At 45.3% G+C, this 17,336-nt stretch overlaps 1 protein-coding gene across 1 annotated transcript in view; it reads left to right on the plus strand.

Annotated features, from left to right (window-relative positions):
• The window catches only part of LOC140428856 (uncharacterized), a 176,601-nt gene that overhangs the window by 133,751 nt on the left and 25,514 nt on the right, over positions 1-17,336 (plus strand). The window contains exons 3-5 of the mRNA XM_072515510.1: positions 5,185-5,263; positions 6,327-6,686; positions 11,430-11,735. Coding sequence (XP_072371611.1) covers positions 5,185-5,263; positions 6,327-6,686; positions 11,430-11,735 — 745 coding nt within the window. The remainder of the gene's footprint in view (positions 1-5,184; positions 5,264-6,326; positions 6,687-11,429; positions 11,736-17,336) is intronic.

Here is a 17,336-nt window from a genome sequence, read left to right on the forward strand (position 1 = left end):
GCCTCCTGATTTAAGGAAGGATGCAAATGCATTGGAGGCGGTTCAGAGGAGGTTTACACGATTGATAAAAGTAAATTACTACAGATGCTGGAATCTGAAACAAAAACAGAAAATGCTGGAAAATCTCAGCAGTTCTGGCAACCTCTGTGAAGAAGGAACAGAGCTAACGTTTTGAGTCTGGATGAGTCTTTGTCAGAGCCAGTGAGACCTCGAAATTGGATGAGATTTATACTGTATGGGTGGTGGTGGGAGGTGCAGTAAAGGCTGGATAGAGGGACAGCAATAAGTGGAGGCTAGGAAGAGATTGACAAAGATGTGGACAAAAAGACAAAGGGAATGTAAATGGTGGTGATCGTGGCTAAGAAGGGTGCTGATTGTGACACACTAAGAGATCAGAATGTGTTAATGGCAGAACAAAGGTAAACAATATGTCAAAGGACAACCTGGAAACACAGTGGCACAGTGGTTAGCAATGCTGCGTACGGCGCTGTCTGTGTGGAGTTTGCACGCTCTCCCCGTGTCTGCGTGGGTTTCACCCCCACAACCCAAAAATGTGCAAGGTGGATTGGCCACGCTAAATTGTTCCTAAATTGGAAAAAATAATTGGTTCTAAATTTAAAAGAAAAAGGACAACCTGGAACAGGGAACAGATTGCCCAAGTGGGGTGGGGTGGGGTGTGGTGGGGCGTGGAAGGGAAAAACAAGAGGGATGCAGACTGGGTGACTGCTTTGTAGAACCACCTTCGGTCTGTCTGCAAGCAGGACCCAGCCCTTCCTGTCGTTTGCCATTTCAATTCACAGCCTGCTCTCATGTCCACATGTCCGTCTTTGGCCTGCTGCAATGTTCCAGTGAAGCCCTGCGCCAACTGGAAGTGCAATGTTCTTTGATTGGCCTGATGTGAACAAACATTAGACTTTAAAGCTATTTATTACTAACACTACATTAACAAATAACTAAAATGTCTAAGATGAATACAGTTGAAAATAAATGTCTATTACTAACTTACACTAAGATACAACAGAGCTTCTTTAAATTGTGACTGCTATCCACTCCTGACAAACACCTTTTGAAGCAGTACATGGTGCATCCCAGGTCCTGGGACTCCGTACTCGCCCCCACCTGCTGGTCGGATGGTAGAACTACAACAATAAAACATATAATTTATAATACACATGCAGCTCATAGAATTTACAGGGATGATGAACTATTCATATTATATACAGATGATAGTCTACCTATCATCACAGGAGGAACAGCACCTCATCTTCCAAATAGGAGCGTTACAGCCTTCCGGACTTAACACTGAGTTCAACAACTTCAGACTCTGTGAACTCTCTCCTCCACCTTCACCCCGTGGTGTTCTTTGTGTTGTTTATTCAGGATGGATTGTGTAGCGTTCTACAAAGACAGTATAGCTTTTACTTAAACAAAGCTATGATTTTATTTGCACAACTAAACTGGCTTTCAATACTTAGTGCTTATTAGAATACAGAATTGATCAATAACATCGAACTACACTCACCTACTGCTAATCTTACTCACTGGTATAACTTTAATCTAACCTTCTCACGCTCACTGCTCTGATGACCTCGCTCTAGTTGTCTCCTGCTTACTCCTCCCCTAAGGTCTCGCATCACTGCTTTATATAGTACTCGCTGCAGCTCCCTCTAATGGCTATTCATGGTAGTACATTAACCCTTGTAAATCTGAGAGTTATAATACCACACACACCCTTTTTATTTCTATCAATTTATTTTCATTTCTTCCGTTGATTCATTTTTCCATCCCCCCCCCCCCCCCCCCACCCCCCACCAGACTCAAAACATTAGTTCCCTTCTCTCTCCACAGATGCTGTCAGACCTGCTGAGATTGTCCAGTATTTTCTGTTTTTGTTTACTAGATTAATACCTGGAATGAGTGGATTTTCTCATGAGGAAAGGTTGGACAGACTGGGATTGTTTTGACTGGAGTTTAGAAGAGTGAGGGGTTATTTGATTGAAATATATGCGATCCTGAATGGTCTTGACAGGTTGAATGTAGAAAGGATGTTTCCTTTTGTGGGTGAGTCCAGAACTAGGGGCAATGTTTTAAAACTAGGGGTCATTCAATAGGACAGAGCTGAGAAGAGTTATTTCTCTCAGAGGGTTGTGCGACTTTGGAACTTTCTGCCTGGGTGGTGGACGCGGGGGGTCACTGAATATTTTTAAGGCCGAGGTAGAGAGATTTGTGTAGGGCAAAGGAATCAAAGATTATCGGGGTAGATGGCAATAGAGTCATAGAGTCATACAGCATTGAAAAGGTCCTTCAGCTCATTGAGTCTGTGCAGGTTAAAAACAACCACCTAACTATTCTAATTCCATTTCCCAGCACTTGGCCCACAGCCTTGTATGTCTTGGAATCGCAAGTGCACATCTAAATACTTCTTAAATGATATGAGGGTCTCTGCCTCCACCATCCTTTCAGGCAGCGGGTTCCAGACTCCCACCACACTCTAGGTACCAATGTTTTTCCTCACATCCTCTCTAAACCTCCTGCCCCTTGTCTTAAATCTATGCCCCTGGTTATTGATCCCTCCACCAAGGGGAAAGGTTTCTTCCTGTCTATTCTATCTATGTCCCTCATAATTGTGCACATCTCAATCCTGTCCCCCCTCAGTCTCCTCTGAAAACAATGGAACTCAAAACACAAACAGATCAGCCATGAATTTGTTGAATGGCAGAGCAGGTTTGAGGGGCTGAATGGCCTATTTCTGCTCCTATTTTGCATGTTTGCACCAAGTATATGGCAATTAGCTGAGGAGCAGCATAATGGCAGCAGCCTGAGCTTATAGAACCTAAACATTGGCAGCAGAATTCCCCGCCGGCTGGATCCCCCGGTCCGCAGGCAGCACACCCACGCCCGCAGGTTTCCCAACGGCGTGGTGCAGCCACAATGGGTAACCTCATTGGCCGGCTGCAGGAACGGAGAATCACGCTGCCGGCGGGGGTGCGCCATGCAGGAAAACACGGCTGGCAGAGAGGAGAATCTCACCGTGGGTGCCTTCTACTATGGAAACTATGAAATCGGTCACCAGGCACGAGATCATGATTGTGTCCACCAATGTGCTGATGGAGATGGCTACCAGATGCATGCTGGAAAGGATGGGTTTCAAGCACAAAGTCCAGTGCCAAATTGGAGTTGAACTGCTCCATATAATGTGACAGTAATTACAGGTTTTCTGACAGGTCTGTCAGTGCACCATTTTGTTCTGCATACCCATCAACTCATTTTTGTACGGGTCCCACTGAAGACCTCATCTGAGTCCTCTGATGCAGAGCCCAGGCGCAGTCTCCATTTGGTGAGCTGGCACCTGCATTGTCCTTTCCCCTTTGCCCTGGCTGCCATTTTGTCCAGTTCCTTACCACACACAGGTTAGAAGGAAGGAATCTCCAGTGTAACCCTCAAAAAAAAGGTTACTTTGGGGATTTGAAGTTACCCGGTTGGAAAAGGGAAAAGGAAGCACGTCTTCTGGAGCAGAGACTACCTTGGACTGGTTCTGGGGGAATAAAGTCACCAGTTAGGGGACAGTGTAAAGTATAGGGGCGGCATGGTAGCACAGTGGTTGGCACTGTTACTTCACAGCTTCAGGGTTACAGGTTTGATTCCCGACTTGGGTCACTGTTTGTGCAGAGTCTGCATGTTCTCCCCGTGTCTGCGTGGGTTTCCTCCGGGTGCTCCGGTTTCCTTCCACAGTCCAAAGATGTGCGGGTTAGGTGGATTGGCCATGCTAAATTGCCCTTAGTGTCCAAAAAGGTTAGGCGGGGTTACTGGGTTACTGAGATAGGGTGGAGGTGTGGGCTTAAGCAGGGTGCTCTTTCCAAGGGCTGATACAGACCCATTGGGCTGAATGGCCTCCTTCTGCACTAAAAATTCTATGATTCCATGATAACAATGGCAGGGGATTTTGGTCACTTTAAAGACCTAATGTAATTGACAGTATAAATTGCTTTCAAAAAAATGCTCAGCCAAAGTTGCTTTTAGCATGTTTATTTACAGCGAAAGGCTTAAAGTTTGTGTTTTGTTCTTTTCAGTTGGTCACCGACTTCAAATATCTTTTTTAAAAGTTATCAGTTATCAATGATGTTTTTCGGCCTATTCACATTTTTTGGCATTAATCTTTGGAATCCTTCGCTAAAGCTCACTGCATCTTCACTTTTCTATCTTTATAAAAACGTTCCCAACACATTCCTTTCACCAATCTTTTCATCATCTATCCAAATGTCTCCCTTCCTGAGTTGGGGTCCATTTTCCTCGAAGCTATTGGCTGTGATCTAGTGACCCCAGGGACCGTGGGCGCAAATCCTGTAATGGCCGCTCAATATCAACAGCAGCCAGTTTGAGATCTTCCCTGGTCCCCTCTGGGCGTGACCCTAATTTCCACACGTTATCATATTTTTACATATCATTAAAGGGGTTGGCGGCATACCATCCACCTACAACGTTTCTTCCCCCCCCTGGTGGTGTAATGTCACACAGCCATGAATCACTACTGATTTTCAGAAACGAAAACCAGTTGTGATGACCATCCCAGAGGCGCCAAGGTGCCTGAAGCCTCCTTGGGTTGAGGGAGACAGCTGCTCATTGCCGCCTGGCAGTGGCGGGGGACTGGCATGGGGGCACTGGACAAGGGGCCATTGGCATTGGGTGTTACCCTCATCCATTGGAGGCTCCCCTTCTGCGTGTGGGGGGCATGCCCCTTAACTGTCGGGGGGGGGCGATGTCCCTGGGGGGGACAATGTCTGTGAGGTAAGGAGCCTGATGAACAAGGAGAACGGGCTCAATGTCGATTGGGGAGGACCCGACAGGCATGGGGGTCTCAGAATCCTGGCATAGCTGGCGGGTTTAGGCCCCCCCCCCCCCCCCCCAGCTGGCTGCGTGATCCTCATCAGCACTCTGAAATTGCACAGAGTGCTGTTAAAACAGGCGGGAAAAAGCGCCTGTGAAGCCGGCGAGTTTCACAAAGCTTTTCTTGCCCGATCCAACGCCCTGTTCAATTTTTGGAAAATTGCACCCATTATAAAGCACCTTGGAACAATTCTTTATGTTATGGGTGTAGGTTGTTGCTGTAAATTATACTTTCATAACACACCAGCCAAGTATTTATTCTTTTATCAAAGTTAATTATTTTTGTTCTTATACCTTCAGGATGAGACAAATGAAATGATACCTCTGGGAATACAAGTGATCAAACGTTGTGTTTTGCTTTACTTCTTCCTCATTGCAGGTAAGACTTAATTCAAGGCGAACATCATAAAAGATGGCAGTCACTATTCATTTCAGGGGAAGGACAAAGAAAGAAAATGCTTTCCTAGAATAGCGGCCAACAGAATTATGCCTTACTTTAACTTTCCAAATCAATGCATAGAAATGGGTCCTACTACTGTTATTAGCCTCACAATGCGCCCAGAATCTCTGTAATAATCACATTTCTAATTATTTCTTTGCTCCTCAGTGCCTTTAGCTTCCTTAAAAGTTACCCTTTTGGCCACCAGCCCAATCCTCCTTCAACCACTGCTCAAATGTCTGCTTATTTTCATTTCTATGATGTGCTTTGGGATATTTTATTACACTAGAGTATCAGAGTGTGAGTTGTTGCTGTTCCCGGGAATGGTTTGTTGAACATTCTATGGAATCCTAGCCCGGCCTTGTTAAATCTGCCAAGGAAAATCCTTTGTTTTGCTTCACCTGCACTTTTACATCACCATCTGGAAGTGTTTCCTACATTAATTACCAATGGAACTTCTGGCGGAGCCCATTTCTATTTTATATCATGTTGAGTGAATGCAAGGGTAGTGGGGGAGGAGGGGGATGGGGGCAGAGGGTAGAAATTGAAAAGAGGAACTCAAAATTATAAGCTGAGAACAATTATTTTTTAATTAAAAAGGGTAAGCAGTGATTTGAAGGAAGGAGGCCATAGAAACATAGAAAATAGAAGCAGGAGGAGGCCATTCGGCCCTTCGAGCCTGCTCCGCCATTCGTTATGATCAGGGTTGATCATCAAGTTCAATACCCTGATCCCACCTTCCCCACCCCCCCCCCCCCCCACCCATATCCCTTGATCCCTTTAGCCCCAAGAGCAATATCTAATTCTGGATTTACACAGATTTTATTAAATCATCAATACATCCAGACAACGTAACTTTTTCAGGGGAAAAGGTTCACATTGGTCATTATATTTACTCAATTCGGTGAACTACAATTTACGAATTGCGTTTTACTTCCAGCATAGAATATATTCCTTCCTGATATAGATGGTATATTGTTCATCCTTTTTGTACTTTCTGCAGTGACAAGCAAAAACTTAACTGTTTTCCAAACACCATCTGAGATTAGAGCGTTGAAGGGGGACATTGTACAAATAAATTGTTCATTCAGCGCTACAGATGAACAATGGAGGATTATATGGAGGAGAAACACCAGTGCGAAAGTGTTATGTTACCACCTGGCAAATGAAAATGATCTTAGACCCGTCAGGCATTGCACGGAATATGCTAACATTACAGTGAACCTCTTGGCAAAATCCTCATCTTTAACCATCTACAACCTTCATTTAAATGACTCCGACATTTATTTCTGTGAAGTTCATTTTGAAATACCTCCTCCTCCAAGAAGCGAAATTGGAGAAGGTACGCTCGTCACAGTGGAAGGTGAGTTTTACCTCCACAACTCAAAAACACCTTGCATTCATCACTCTTCTGATTTTAATGTTTTATGCTTATCTCTATATTATAGGTCAAAAATAGAGAATTAGTGAAACCTCCAACAACAACTTGTATTCATATAGCTCCTTTAGCATAGTTAAGCATCTCAAAGTACATCACAAGAGCAGCTTCAAACAGGACTTGGCACTGAGCCACATTAGGAGGTATTAGGGCAGAAGGGCAAAAGCTTGGTCAAAAAAGTAGGTTTTAAGGATTGTCTAAAAGATAAAGAGGCAGTGAGGCTTAGGAAAGCAATTACACAGCTTGGGGTCTTAGCATCAGAAGGATATGGCCTGGATTAGGGGAGCTGGAGGAGGTTACAGGGATGGAGAGTGGCATGGTCAGGGAGGAATTGGAAAACAAGGTTGAGAATTTTAATGTTGAGGCATTGTCAGTCAGGAAGCCAACAGAGCAAAGACAGACAAACAGAACTTGGTCCAGGTTAATTACAGTTGAGAAAACACAAAGGGTGGGATATTCCAGCCCTTCCCACTGGTGGAATCTTCGAGTCCTGCTGAAGTGACTCCCTGCGGCGGGTTCTCCAGTGGTGGGACAGACAAGCCAAGCAAAATGTTGAAGACATCGGCGGCACTGGAAGATCCTGCTGGTAACCAATGAGGGGCCACCTGAAAACACGCCATGGGGGGGGGGGTCCGGAAAATCCCATGCAAATAGTGTATTCAGTGTGTTGTATAAAGGCATACTGTACTGAGGGACAGGTATACAGTAAAAACCTAACCTAATATTGCTAACATGTTTAGAAATAATTGCTTTAACGTAAGTGTAAAAATATCAACTTGAAATGAAACTTCATTTCACAAAACGAGAATGCATTTAGTACAAGAGGTTCTGGGTGGACGGAGGGCAGGACATAACTTTCAAGAAACATCCAAAACTGTGCAAATTGAGGCCTGAGCTGCAGACCTGCTCTTACTGACCTGGCTCCTCCTGACCTGGCTCCTCCTGACCTGGCTCCGCCTGGCCTAGCTCCTCCTGGCCTGGCTCCACCTGGCCTAGCTCCTCCTGGCCCGGCTCCTCCTGGCCTGGCTCTTCCTGACCTGGCTCCTCCTGGCCTAGCTCCACCTGGCCTAGCTCCTCCTGGCCTGGCTCCATCTGGCCTAGCTCCTCCTGGCCCTGCTCCTCCTGGCCTGGCTCTTCCTGGCCTGGCTCCTCCTGACCTGGCTCCTCCTGACCTGGCTCCACCTGGCCTAGCTCCTACTGGCCTGGCTCCTCCTGACCTGGCTTCTCCTGGCTTGACTATTCCTGGCCTGGCTCCTCCTGACCTGGCTCCTCCTGACCTGGCTCTTCCTGGCCTGGCTCCTCCTGGCCTGGCTCTTCCTGGCCTGGCTCCTCCTGGCTTGACTATTACTGGCCTGGCTCCTCCTGACCTGGCTTCTCCTGGCTTGACTATTCCTGGCCTGGCTCCTCCTGACCTGGCTCCTTCTGGCCTGGCTCCTCCTGGCCTAAGATGGAATAAGGCTGGTGAACTTGCGGCATGGGTTGGTACCTGGGACTTCGATGTTGTGGCCATTTCGGAGACATGGATAGAGCAGGGACAGGAATGGTTGTTGCAGGTGCCGGGGTTTAGATATTTCAGTAAGCTCAGGGAAGGTGGTAAAAGAGGGGGAGGGGTGGCATTGTTAGTCAAGGACAGTATTACGGTGGCAGAAAGGACGTTTGATGAGGACTCGTCTACTGAGGTAGTATGGGCTGAGGTTAGAAACAGGAAAGGTGACGCCACCCTGTTAGGGGTTTTCTATAGGCCTCCGAAAAGTTCCAGAGATGTAGAGGAAAGGATTGCAAAGATGATTCTAGATAGGAGCGAAAGCAACAGGGTAGTTGTTATGGGGGACTTTAACTTTCCAAATATTGACTGGAAACGCTATAGTTCGAGTACTTTAGATGGGTCCGTTTTTGTCCAATGTGTGCAGGAGGGTTTCCTGACACAGTATGTAGATAGGCCAACGAGAGGCGAGGGCATATTGGATTTGGTACTGGGTAATGAACCAGCACAGGTGTTAGATTTGGAGGTAGGTGAGCACTTTGGTGATAGTGACCACAATTCGATTACGTTTACTTTAGTGATGGAAAGGGATAAGTATATACCGCAGGGCAAGAGTTATATCTGGGGGAACGGCAATTATGATGCGATGAGGCAAGACTTAGGATGCATCGGATGGAGAGGAAAACTGCAGGGGATTGGCACAATGGAAATGTGGAGCTTGTTCAAGGAACAGCTACTGCATGTCCTTGATAAATATGTACCTGTCAGGCAGGGAGGAAGTGGTCGAGCGAGGGAACCGTGATGTACTAAAGCAGTCAAAACACTTGTCAAGAGGAAGAAGGAGGCTTATATAAAGATGAGACATGAAGGTTCTGTTAGGGCGCTCGAGAGTTACAAGTTAGCTAGGAAAGAACTAAAGAGAGAGCTAAGAAGAGCCAGGAGGGGACATGAGACGCCTTTGGCAGGTAGGATCAAGGATAACCCTAAAGCTTTCGATAGATATGTCCGGAATAAAAGAATGACTAGGGTAAGAGTAGGGCCAGTCAAGGACAGTAGTGGGAAGATGTGCGTGGAGTCCGAGGAGATAGTAGAGGTGCTAAATGAATATTTTTCATCAGTTTTCTCACAGGAAAAAGACAATGTTGTCGAGGAGAATACTCAGATTCAGGCTACTAGACTAGAAGGGCTTGAGGTTCATAAGGAGGAGGTGTTAGCAATTCTGGAAAGTGTGAAAATAGATCAGTCCCCTGGGCCTGATGGGATTTATCCTAGGATTCTCTGGGAAGCTAGGGAGGAGATTGCTGAACCTTTGGCTTTGATCTTTAAGTCATCTTTGTCAACAGGAATAGTGCCAGAAGACTGGAGGATAGCAAATGTTGTCCCCTTGTTCAAGAAGGGGAGTAGAGACAACCCCGGTAACTATAGACCAGTGAGCCTTACTTCTGTTGTGGGCAAAGTCTTGGAAAGGTTTATAAGAGATAGGATGTATAATCATCTGGAAAGGAATAATTTGATTAGAGATAGTCAACACGGTTTTGTGAAGGGTAGGTCGTGCCTCACAAACCTTACTGAGTTCTTTGAGAAGGTGACCAAACAGGTGGATGAGGGTAAAGCAGTTGATGTGGTGTATATGGGTTTCAGTAAAGCGTTTGATAAGGTTCCACACGGTAGGCTATTGCAGAAAATAGGGAGGCATGGGATTCAGGGTGATATTCCTCAGTTTGGATCAGAAATTGGCTAGCTGGAAGAAGACAAAGGGTGGTGGTTGATGGGAAATGTTCAGACTGGAGTCCAGTTACTAGTGGTGTACCACATGGATCTGTTTTGGGGCCACTGCTGTTTGTCATTTTTATAACTGACCTGGACGAGGGCGTAGAAGGATGGGTGAGTAAATTTGCAGATGACACTAAAGTCAGTGGAGTTGTGGACAGTGCGGAAAAATGTTACAAGTTACAGAGGGACATAGATAAGCTGCAGCGCTGGGCTGAGAGGTGGCAAATGGAGTTTAATGAGAAAAGTGTGAGGTGATTCATTTTGGAAGGAATAACAGGAAGACAGAGTACTGGGCTAATGGTAAGATCCTTGGCAGTGTGGATGAGCAGAGAGATCTCGGTGTCCATGTACATAGATCCCTGAAAGTTGCCACCCAGGTTGAGAGAGCTGTAAAGAAGGCGTACGGTGTGTTAGCTTTTATTGGTAGAGGGATTGAGTTTCAGAGCCATGAGGTCATGTTGCAACTGTACAAAACTCTGGTGCGGCCGCATTTGGAGTATTGCGTGCAATTCTGGTCGCCGCATTATAGGAAGGATGTGGAAGCATTGGAAAGGGTGCATGGAGATTTACCAGAATGTTGCCTGGTATGGAGGGAAGATCTTATGAGGAAAGGCTGAGGGACTTGAGGCTGTTTTCGTTAGAGAGAAGAAGGTTAAGAGGTGACTTAATTGAGGCATACAAGATGATCAGAGGATTGGATAGGGTGGACAGTGAGAGCCATTTTCCTCAGATGTTGATGTCTAGCATGAGGGGACATAGCTTTAAATTGAGGGGAGATAGATATAGGACAGATGTCAGAGGTAGGTTCTTTACTCAGAGAGTAGTAAGGGCGTGGAATGCCCTGCCTGCAACAGTCGTGGACTCGCCAACACTAAGGGCATTCAAATGGTCATTGGATAGACATATGGACAATAAGTGAATAGTGCAGATGGGCTTTAGAGTGGTTTCACAGGTCGGTGCAACATCGAGGGCCAAAGGGCCTGGACTGCACTGTAATGTTCTACGTTCTATGGCCTGGCTCTTCCTGGTCTCTCTCCCCCCCCCCCCCCCCCCCCCCACTACTTCCTCATCTATTGGTTGTTCATTGCCTTTATAGGACTGGGAAATCTGTTCTCAGCATAAGCGCTGCCTAATTATACCTGATTACACTCGGGGATCTACCTTATGTTGAAGCCGCCGCTCACTTGTTTCAGACAGGTGGGCTGCTCACCCATTTACAGGCTCGCCTGAAACTTGTGTCAGGTGAGTCCTTGGGCATCGAGGTGGTGGTCATGATGCCTCCTCCTCAATGTTCAGATGAGCTACACATAGTCGACAGTTGATAACTCGTGACTCCTCACCAAGCCCTAGGGAATAACTGACAAACAATCTAAACCATAGCAGTCTAATAATTTGTTACAATTGATTTTCAGCTTCTCCCTCAGTCCGGTTAAGAGCAGAGACTCTGCCTTCCCCTAATGAAGGTGTACAGCTAATCTGCACATCACTGGAGTTCTATCCTGAGAGCATTCACGTGTCCTGGTTTAAAGATGGATGGTTAGTCACCAACGGCACTATGAATAGGACCCTCTGCGCTAACAGTGATGGCTCATTCTCCATTACAAGCTTCCTGAATCTTTCTCTATTTGACTGGAATGAAGGTGGGAATTATTCCTGTCAAGTGAACCACTCGACACTGTCTGCACCCATCACGGAAAGGATTTCTGTTTGTTCTGAAGGTAAAAAAGTCAATTTGTTTTGTTATAAAATATCTTTGAACTCTGCAGTCTTGCAGAGTTTTTAAGTTCTGTGATTTATCACAATTTACATTTTACTGAACCCTTTCACTCTGTGAGTTTATAATTTGAACATTTTCCCACCGTGCTTCGCAGTATCTTTGGTGTGTCGCCTTCCACCACCCTTTGCATCCTCTCCTTTAGCAGATACTCCAGATTCTGAGCCTACATACTATTGTAGACATATATATAAAATCGAAGAAAAACTATTTCAACAGTCAGTCAACAGTCACTAGGTAAAGTGCTCTTTCAGAGGGCTGGTGCAGACGCGATGGGCTGAATGGCCTCCTCCATTCTATGATTCTATTATAAGAAAGATTGACTCAAAACTACTTGCATTGGTATGTAGCAAAAGCCTACATTATTCCACCCTTTTGAATGTTGTAGAGTAATAGCAGTTAATCATTATCCTCGACACGAGTCTTCCTGCTCAGAATCACCAATGGATTTTACTATCCTTCGCATTCACATTCCTCGGTTGGCAGTTAGCAGGTCTATTATTATTAAAAGTTGCACAATCATCAAAATCTGTAAAATCACTCTTATCCAGGGCTGAAACCGGGGGTTCAGGCCCCAGTTCCATATGCCTTCCACCATGGGTGTCTCTCCCCGACCCCCGACTAATTTGCGATCCCCTGCTCGTTTTCCTCAATCTTTCAAGAAATTTCGTAAAATCTCACAGTTGAGCCTTTGTTTCATCTTTAAGATTGGTGAGGTGTTTTGGTAGTAGGCGAATATCATACCCAACATTAGCCATATTTGCAGTCAGTTCATGGTCACTCATTTCATTCCAATAGTGATGATAAGACTAGACGGTACATTAATCAAGTCCATTCTGTATTCTCCATTGGGTCCTGGCCATTTAGAATCATGCATCCCTCACAGCTTATGGGACATGATTGGTTATTCATCACAAAGAGTAGATGCTTACTCCGCTAACAAGAGTCCCCATGCCCCTCATAAACCGTCCTAAATGGAACACTATCCAAGTCCCCTATTACCATGGTAAAATTGTACATAGCACAACCTCCTGGTGCCAATTCATTTTGCAAACAGGAATTTCACGATCCAACAGATAATTGGGACAGGCACATTCCTCTTCTGCTGACAGCCTCCCAAATTTGGACCAACCCATGTAGTCCCATCCATCCAGGCTCACCTGGAGGGAAGTTACAAACACCTGTCTCGACTGGAAACTTGAATGAAGCCCAAATTCTCAACCCTAACTAAGGGATCATCTTCTGTGGTCTCTGGAATGACTTGAGTTAGCAATACCAGTAAATTACCTCTGCATTAGCCCATTTTTGTCACAGTCCTGTGGGTCTGGAATCACTTGAGTTAGTTCTCTCGTTATGGTATCATTCAACATCTCGTTCTGGATTCTCCATTGGCTGGATCCTCCGTTTCACCAGCAATGCACTCACGCCCGATGGCTTGGGGGTGCTCACAATGGGAAACCTCATTGGCCGGCTGCTGGGGCGAACAATCCCACTGCCGGCGGGGACGCGCTGTACCAAAAATAGGGTGCGTCTGGACGGACAATCCCGCCCCTCATATTTCAGGCTCATTTCAGGTGTTCATTTGTAACCCATCAGGGTAAATTCTCCTGCACGATCTTCCTAAGATTGGCCCTGTTCTGTTCCACAGGCCAAAAACCATACATCTCACAGTTGTCATTCTCAGCTGCCGGATGAGATACATCTCTCCCTACCTTGATTATTTCATTGACAATGTTGGTCTGGCGCTCCTCTTCTTCTTTTAGATCACTAACTCTTATAAGATGCAGACTCAAATGGCCACTTTCTGCACTGTCGCAATTCTATGATGATCTTCTATTCTGTAATCTCATGTTGCTGAATCTCCGCCATCCCCTGGATAATTTCCCTTAACCCGTGAGGTAATCGATGAACCGAGGTTTCCAAACTTGCTAACATCTACACTATTCGTTATGGATTTCCCAGTGTTAAAAATCCTGGCCCCACCCTTCAGTAAATCTCTTCTTTTTTTTGTTCTTATTCCTCATTTCCCTCATCCTCTTTCAACATGCTCTTTATTCCCTTTATGTTTCCCTTCCACTGACCTCTTGTATTCCCACAATAGCTCTGATAACAATGTATTTGTGAGTCTATTGGTTTCCAGTAAACACCAGGATGGCAAGGTTAGGTTAACTTATGTTAATCATAACTGGAACAGATGGATAGGTTAATGTGATACTAGATCTCGTTTTGGGTAGGCATCCATTGTTGCTCATAGTGCTCACCTTCCTTTAACTTGGGTAAGACTGGTGGCCTAGTGGTCAGAGGTCTCTTTCTTGTTCTAAGCTCTCTCTGACATTCGCTCAGGAGCAATACATCTCACCCCTCACCCCCAACCTATTCATCCCCATTTTTACCATCAGTTTTTTTCCACCACCACAATTTTGGTTTTAACGTTAGTTTGCAGTTCAAAGTTAGAAAGATGCTGTTGTGTGGCTCACATCATTTGTCAGGGTCCAGATCTATCCCCTACAATCCCTGCTATTTCCTCAGGATGATCTAAGACCCATGCCACAGCTTTAAGACACTTGTCCCTTTAGTTGAACTCCCCGATCATGCTTTTAGAACAAGTACATTGTACAAATCACATGGTGAAATTTGAACCTTTTTCTTGAACAATGGAAAAATCCCAAACAGCTCGCTTTAACTTTACTTGTTCCATACTCAGTTGATAGCTCGAATTTCATCCCCAATTTCATCCCCACAGAGAATATAGGTTGAACTGTTATTTTTTGAATTGTTCCAAATTTAAACTGCTATTCTTATTTCAACCCCTCCAAATTCCAGATTGAGCTCCACTGTTGTTTGCAAATATCCTCTTTTTGTGTTTGCACCAATAAACATTGGAATATGGGATGTGTTATCCAGAGTTAACGATCTAGCCACATGTTCAAATCGTAACTGGGAATTCACCATGGCCAAAAAGGAAATTCCCATTTTCACAATGCAACCTCAATCACCCTCATCTTAAACCGAGACTTAACCAACTAAACGTAAAACAAAATAGCACGTGCCTTTTAAGGAAAACAAAAAAGGGAAAATAAATGTTGTTGTCTTGGTTCTTCTGGGTTCAGGTGCCTCTCTCAACTGACTGTAATTAGAAATGAAAGAAAAGGTGAATTTTCACAAATAAACAAAACTTCAACATTGTTTCACTCCATGTCAAGTTAAGGACAATGGAGTGCACATAAGCTACGAGCATTGGCACCCACATTAGTGTTTAAATAGACAACACTGCAGCAAAACTTTCCACTCTGTACTGAGTCTCACAAAAAAGAATTTCACTTAAAACATATAAACCAGACCACAAAGGCTTGACTAGCATTTAGCTCAGTGAAACAAAACCTGAAAGACGAAAACCATGTTGTCGAAAGGCCGAAGGGCCTGTACTGCGCCGTAATGTTCTATGTTGTCTTCTGCAGCCTATAACTTTCAGACAGCAATCGTTCAGGTAGCTCTTTAGTAAGGCTCTGAAAGCGACAGAATACTGCCATCTCAGAATCCTCAGTAAACAAAATCCAGAATATTCTCCCCCATTCCAACATAACTTAATTTCCCTTTTCCCGTTTAAACCAATTACAATATGAATGTTCATACATAATAAACACACACAAGTCTTGCATTTGCATGTACGAAGCTTCCTTGCTCACCTGTGCACATGTACACACACTCTCTCGCTCTCCCCCCACACACACATACACATTCTCCCTCCCACATCCTCTCTCTCTCTCACATGTCCATTGCACTTTCTCTGTGGCAATCATATATTTTCTGAGGTAAGGGGACCAAAACTGCACGAAAGATTTCACTATTCCGGTACTCAAATCCCCTTGCGATAAAGGCCAGCTTTCCATTAGCCTTTCTCATTGCTTGCTGCATGGTGTCTGCTAGCATCCTGATGTCCATGCCATGCGTGTGAATGATATCGCCACGGGTTTTCTCCTGATTCCAGCCATAAGCCCAAGTATAAAAGCCCTCTCTGGTCAAGTAACACTGATGGCAATCTTCAACATTTCTTGGGCTACATACAACATACACTTGATCTCTTGCGAGTGAAAGACTCTTGAGAGGCCCATTCCAGACGGAATCAGTGGGCAAATGATGTCCCCCCACCCCCCATTTCCAGGCTGTGATGACTATGTACAAACAAGGGGCAGGAGTAGATATTTCTAGCCTGCTCTGCCATTTTTAAATCCTGATGTCAACATCCATGGTGGCCACTGCCTGTTGGCGTGCCTTCTGCTGTTAACCCTCATTGGGAAAAGGGAGGGAAGCCAGGATCCTCATGAAGGTTTCCGGACATCCACACCCTGTGGGAATGGGGGCTTGGGGGGGGGGGGCAGGGCTCTTGGTGTCCTATCACTTTGTGGATCCTGCTGCCTGACATCTCCTCTGTTACCCATCCACTGTCTGTTCAATGGAATCTCTCACCAGTATCTCAACCTCCCTCCCCATTCATTCACGGTGGTATCTGCCAATACCCTCTCCTCCCCCAGCTTGATCGTCACTTCCAGAGCCTTCAACCTGAGTTTTTGTAGCTCAGCTAATTAGAATGAGTTCCAGGTGTGGTCTGCTGCAGCACTTAAAAGCTCTTGAGCGGCGCCGGGGTCCCAGGTTCGATCCCGGCTCTGGGTCACTGTCCGTGTGGAGTTTGCACATTCTCCCCGTGTTTGGGTGAGTTTCGCCCCCACAACCCAAAGATGTGCAGGGTAGGTGGATTGGCCACGCTAAATTGCCCCTTTATTGGAAAAAATGAATTGGGTAATCTAAATTTATTTTCAGAAAAGCTTTTGAGCGCAACCACCCAGTTATTATTAGCTCAATTAAAAAAAACAACGTTATACCAAAGGAAGAAGCGGTGAACACTGTTGATGTTTCAGAGCATATCTAAAAAAAACTTTCCTTCCCATGCAGTTAAAAAAAAATCTTATTTCCTCTATAGCAGGTTACTCACAAAGTTCCACCTAAGTAATCAAGGCACCTGAAGCGCATTTTAAAAATGCTAAATGTCTGCTCGAGGGTACTTCTGGTGATAACATGGCTGCTGTAGTTGAACACTGGGCTCCTAACTGGAGTCATTAGCCAAATTCTTAAGGGATTGCTCTTGTCCCCTGAAAGCTAACCATGGATCTGTGAATGTGGCTGAAATAGCTGAGGGAGTTGGGAATTCCTTAGGATGAGAGCCTTGTGGCAGCTCCCAGGGAACCTCACACACATACACATGAAGGAAGACTGTTGTGGTCATAATCCATCTGTACATTGAGTGAGTGGAAGGACCTTCAGTTGATAAAGGTATTAGAACGATGATCTGGAGCCTTTAAGGGAATGTGGGTGCAATTGATAACACCCTGTGCCTGAGGGAAGACTGTTACTGGACAAAGACCATGGGCGGGTTTCTCCAATAATGGGGCTATGTCCCCACGCCCGCGAGAAAATGGGCGGCAATCATTTTCTACAAAGTCCAGAGTAATTCTCCAATTTTAAGGGGAATAGCAGGGCCCCAGAGTGC

The sequence above is a fragment of the Scyliorhinus torazame genome, chromosome 8, assembly GCF_047496885.1.
Source record: "Scyliorhinus torazame isolate Kashiwa2021f chromosome 8, sScyTor2.1, whole genome shotgun sequence".
Lineage (NCBI taxonomy): Eukaryota > Metazoa > Chordata > Chondrichthyes > Carcharhiniformes > Scyliorhinidae > Scyliorhinus > Scyliorhinus torazame.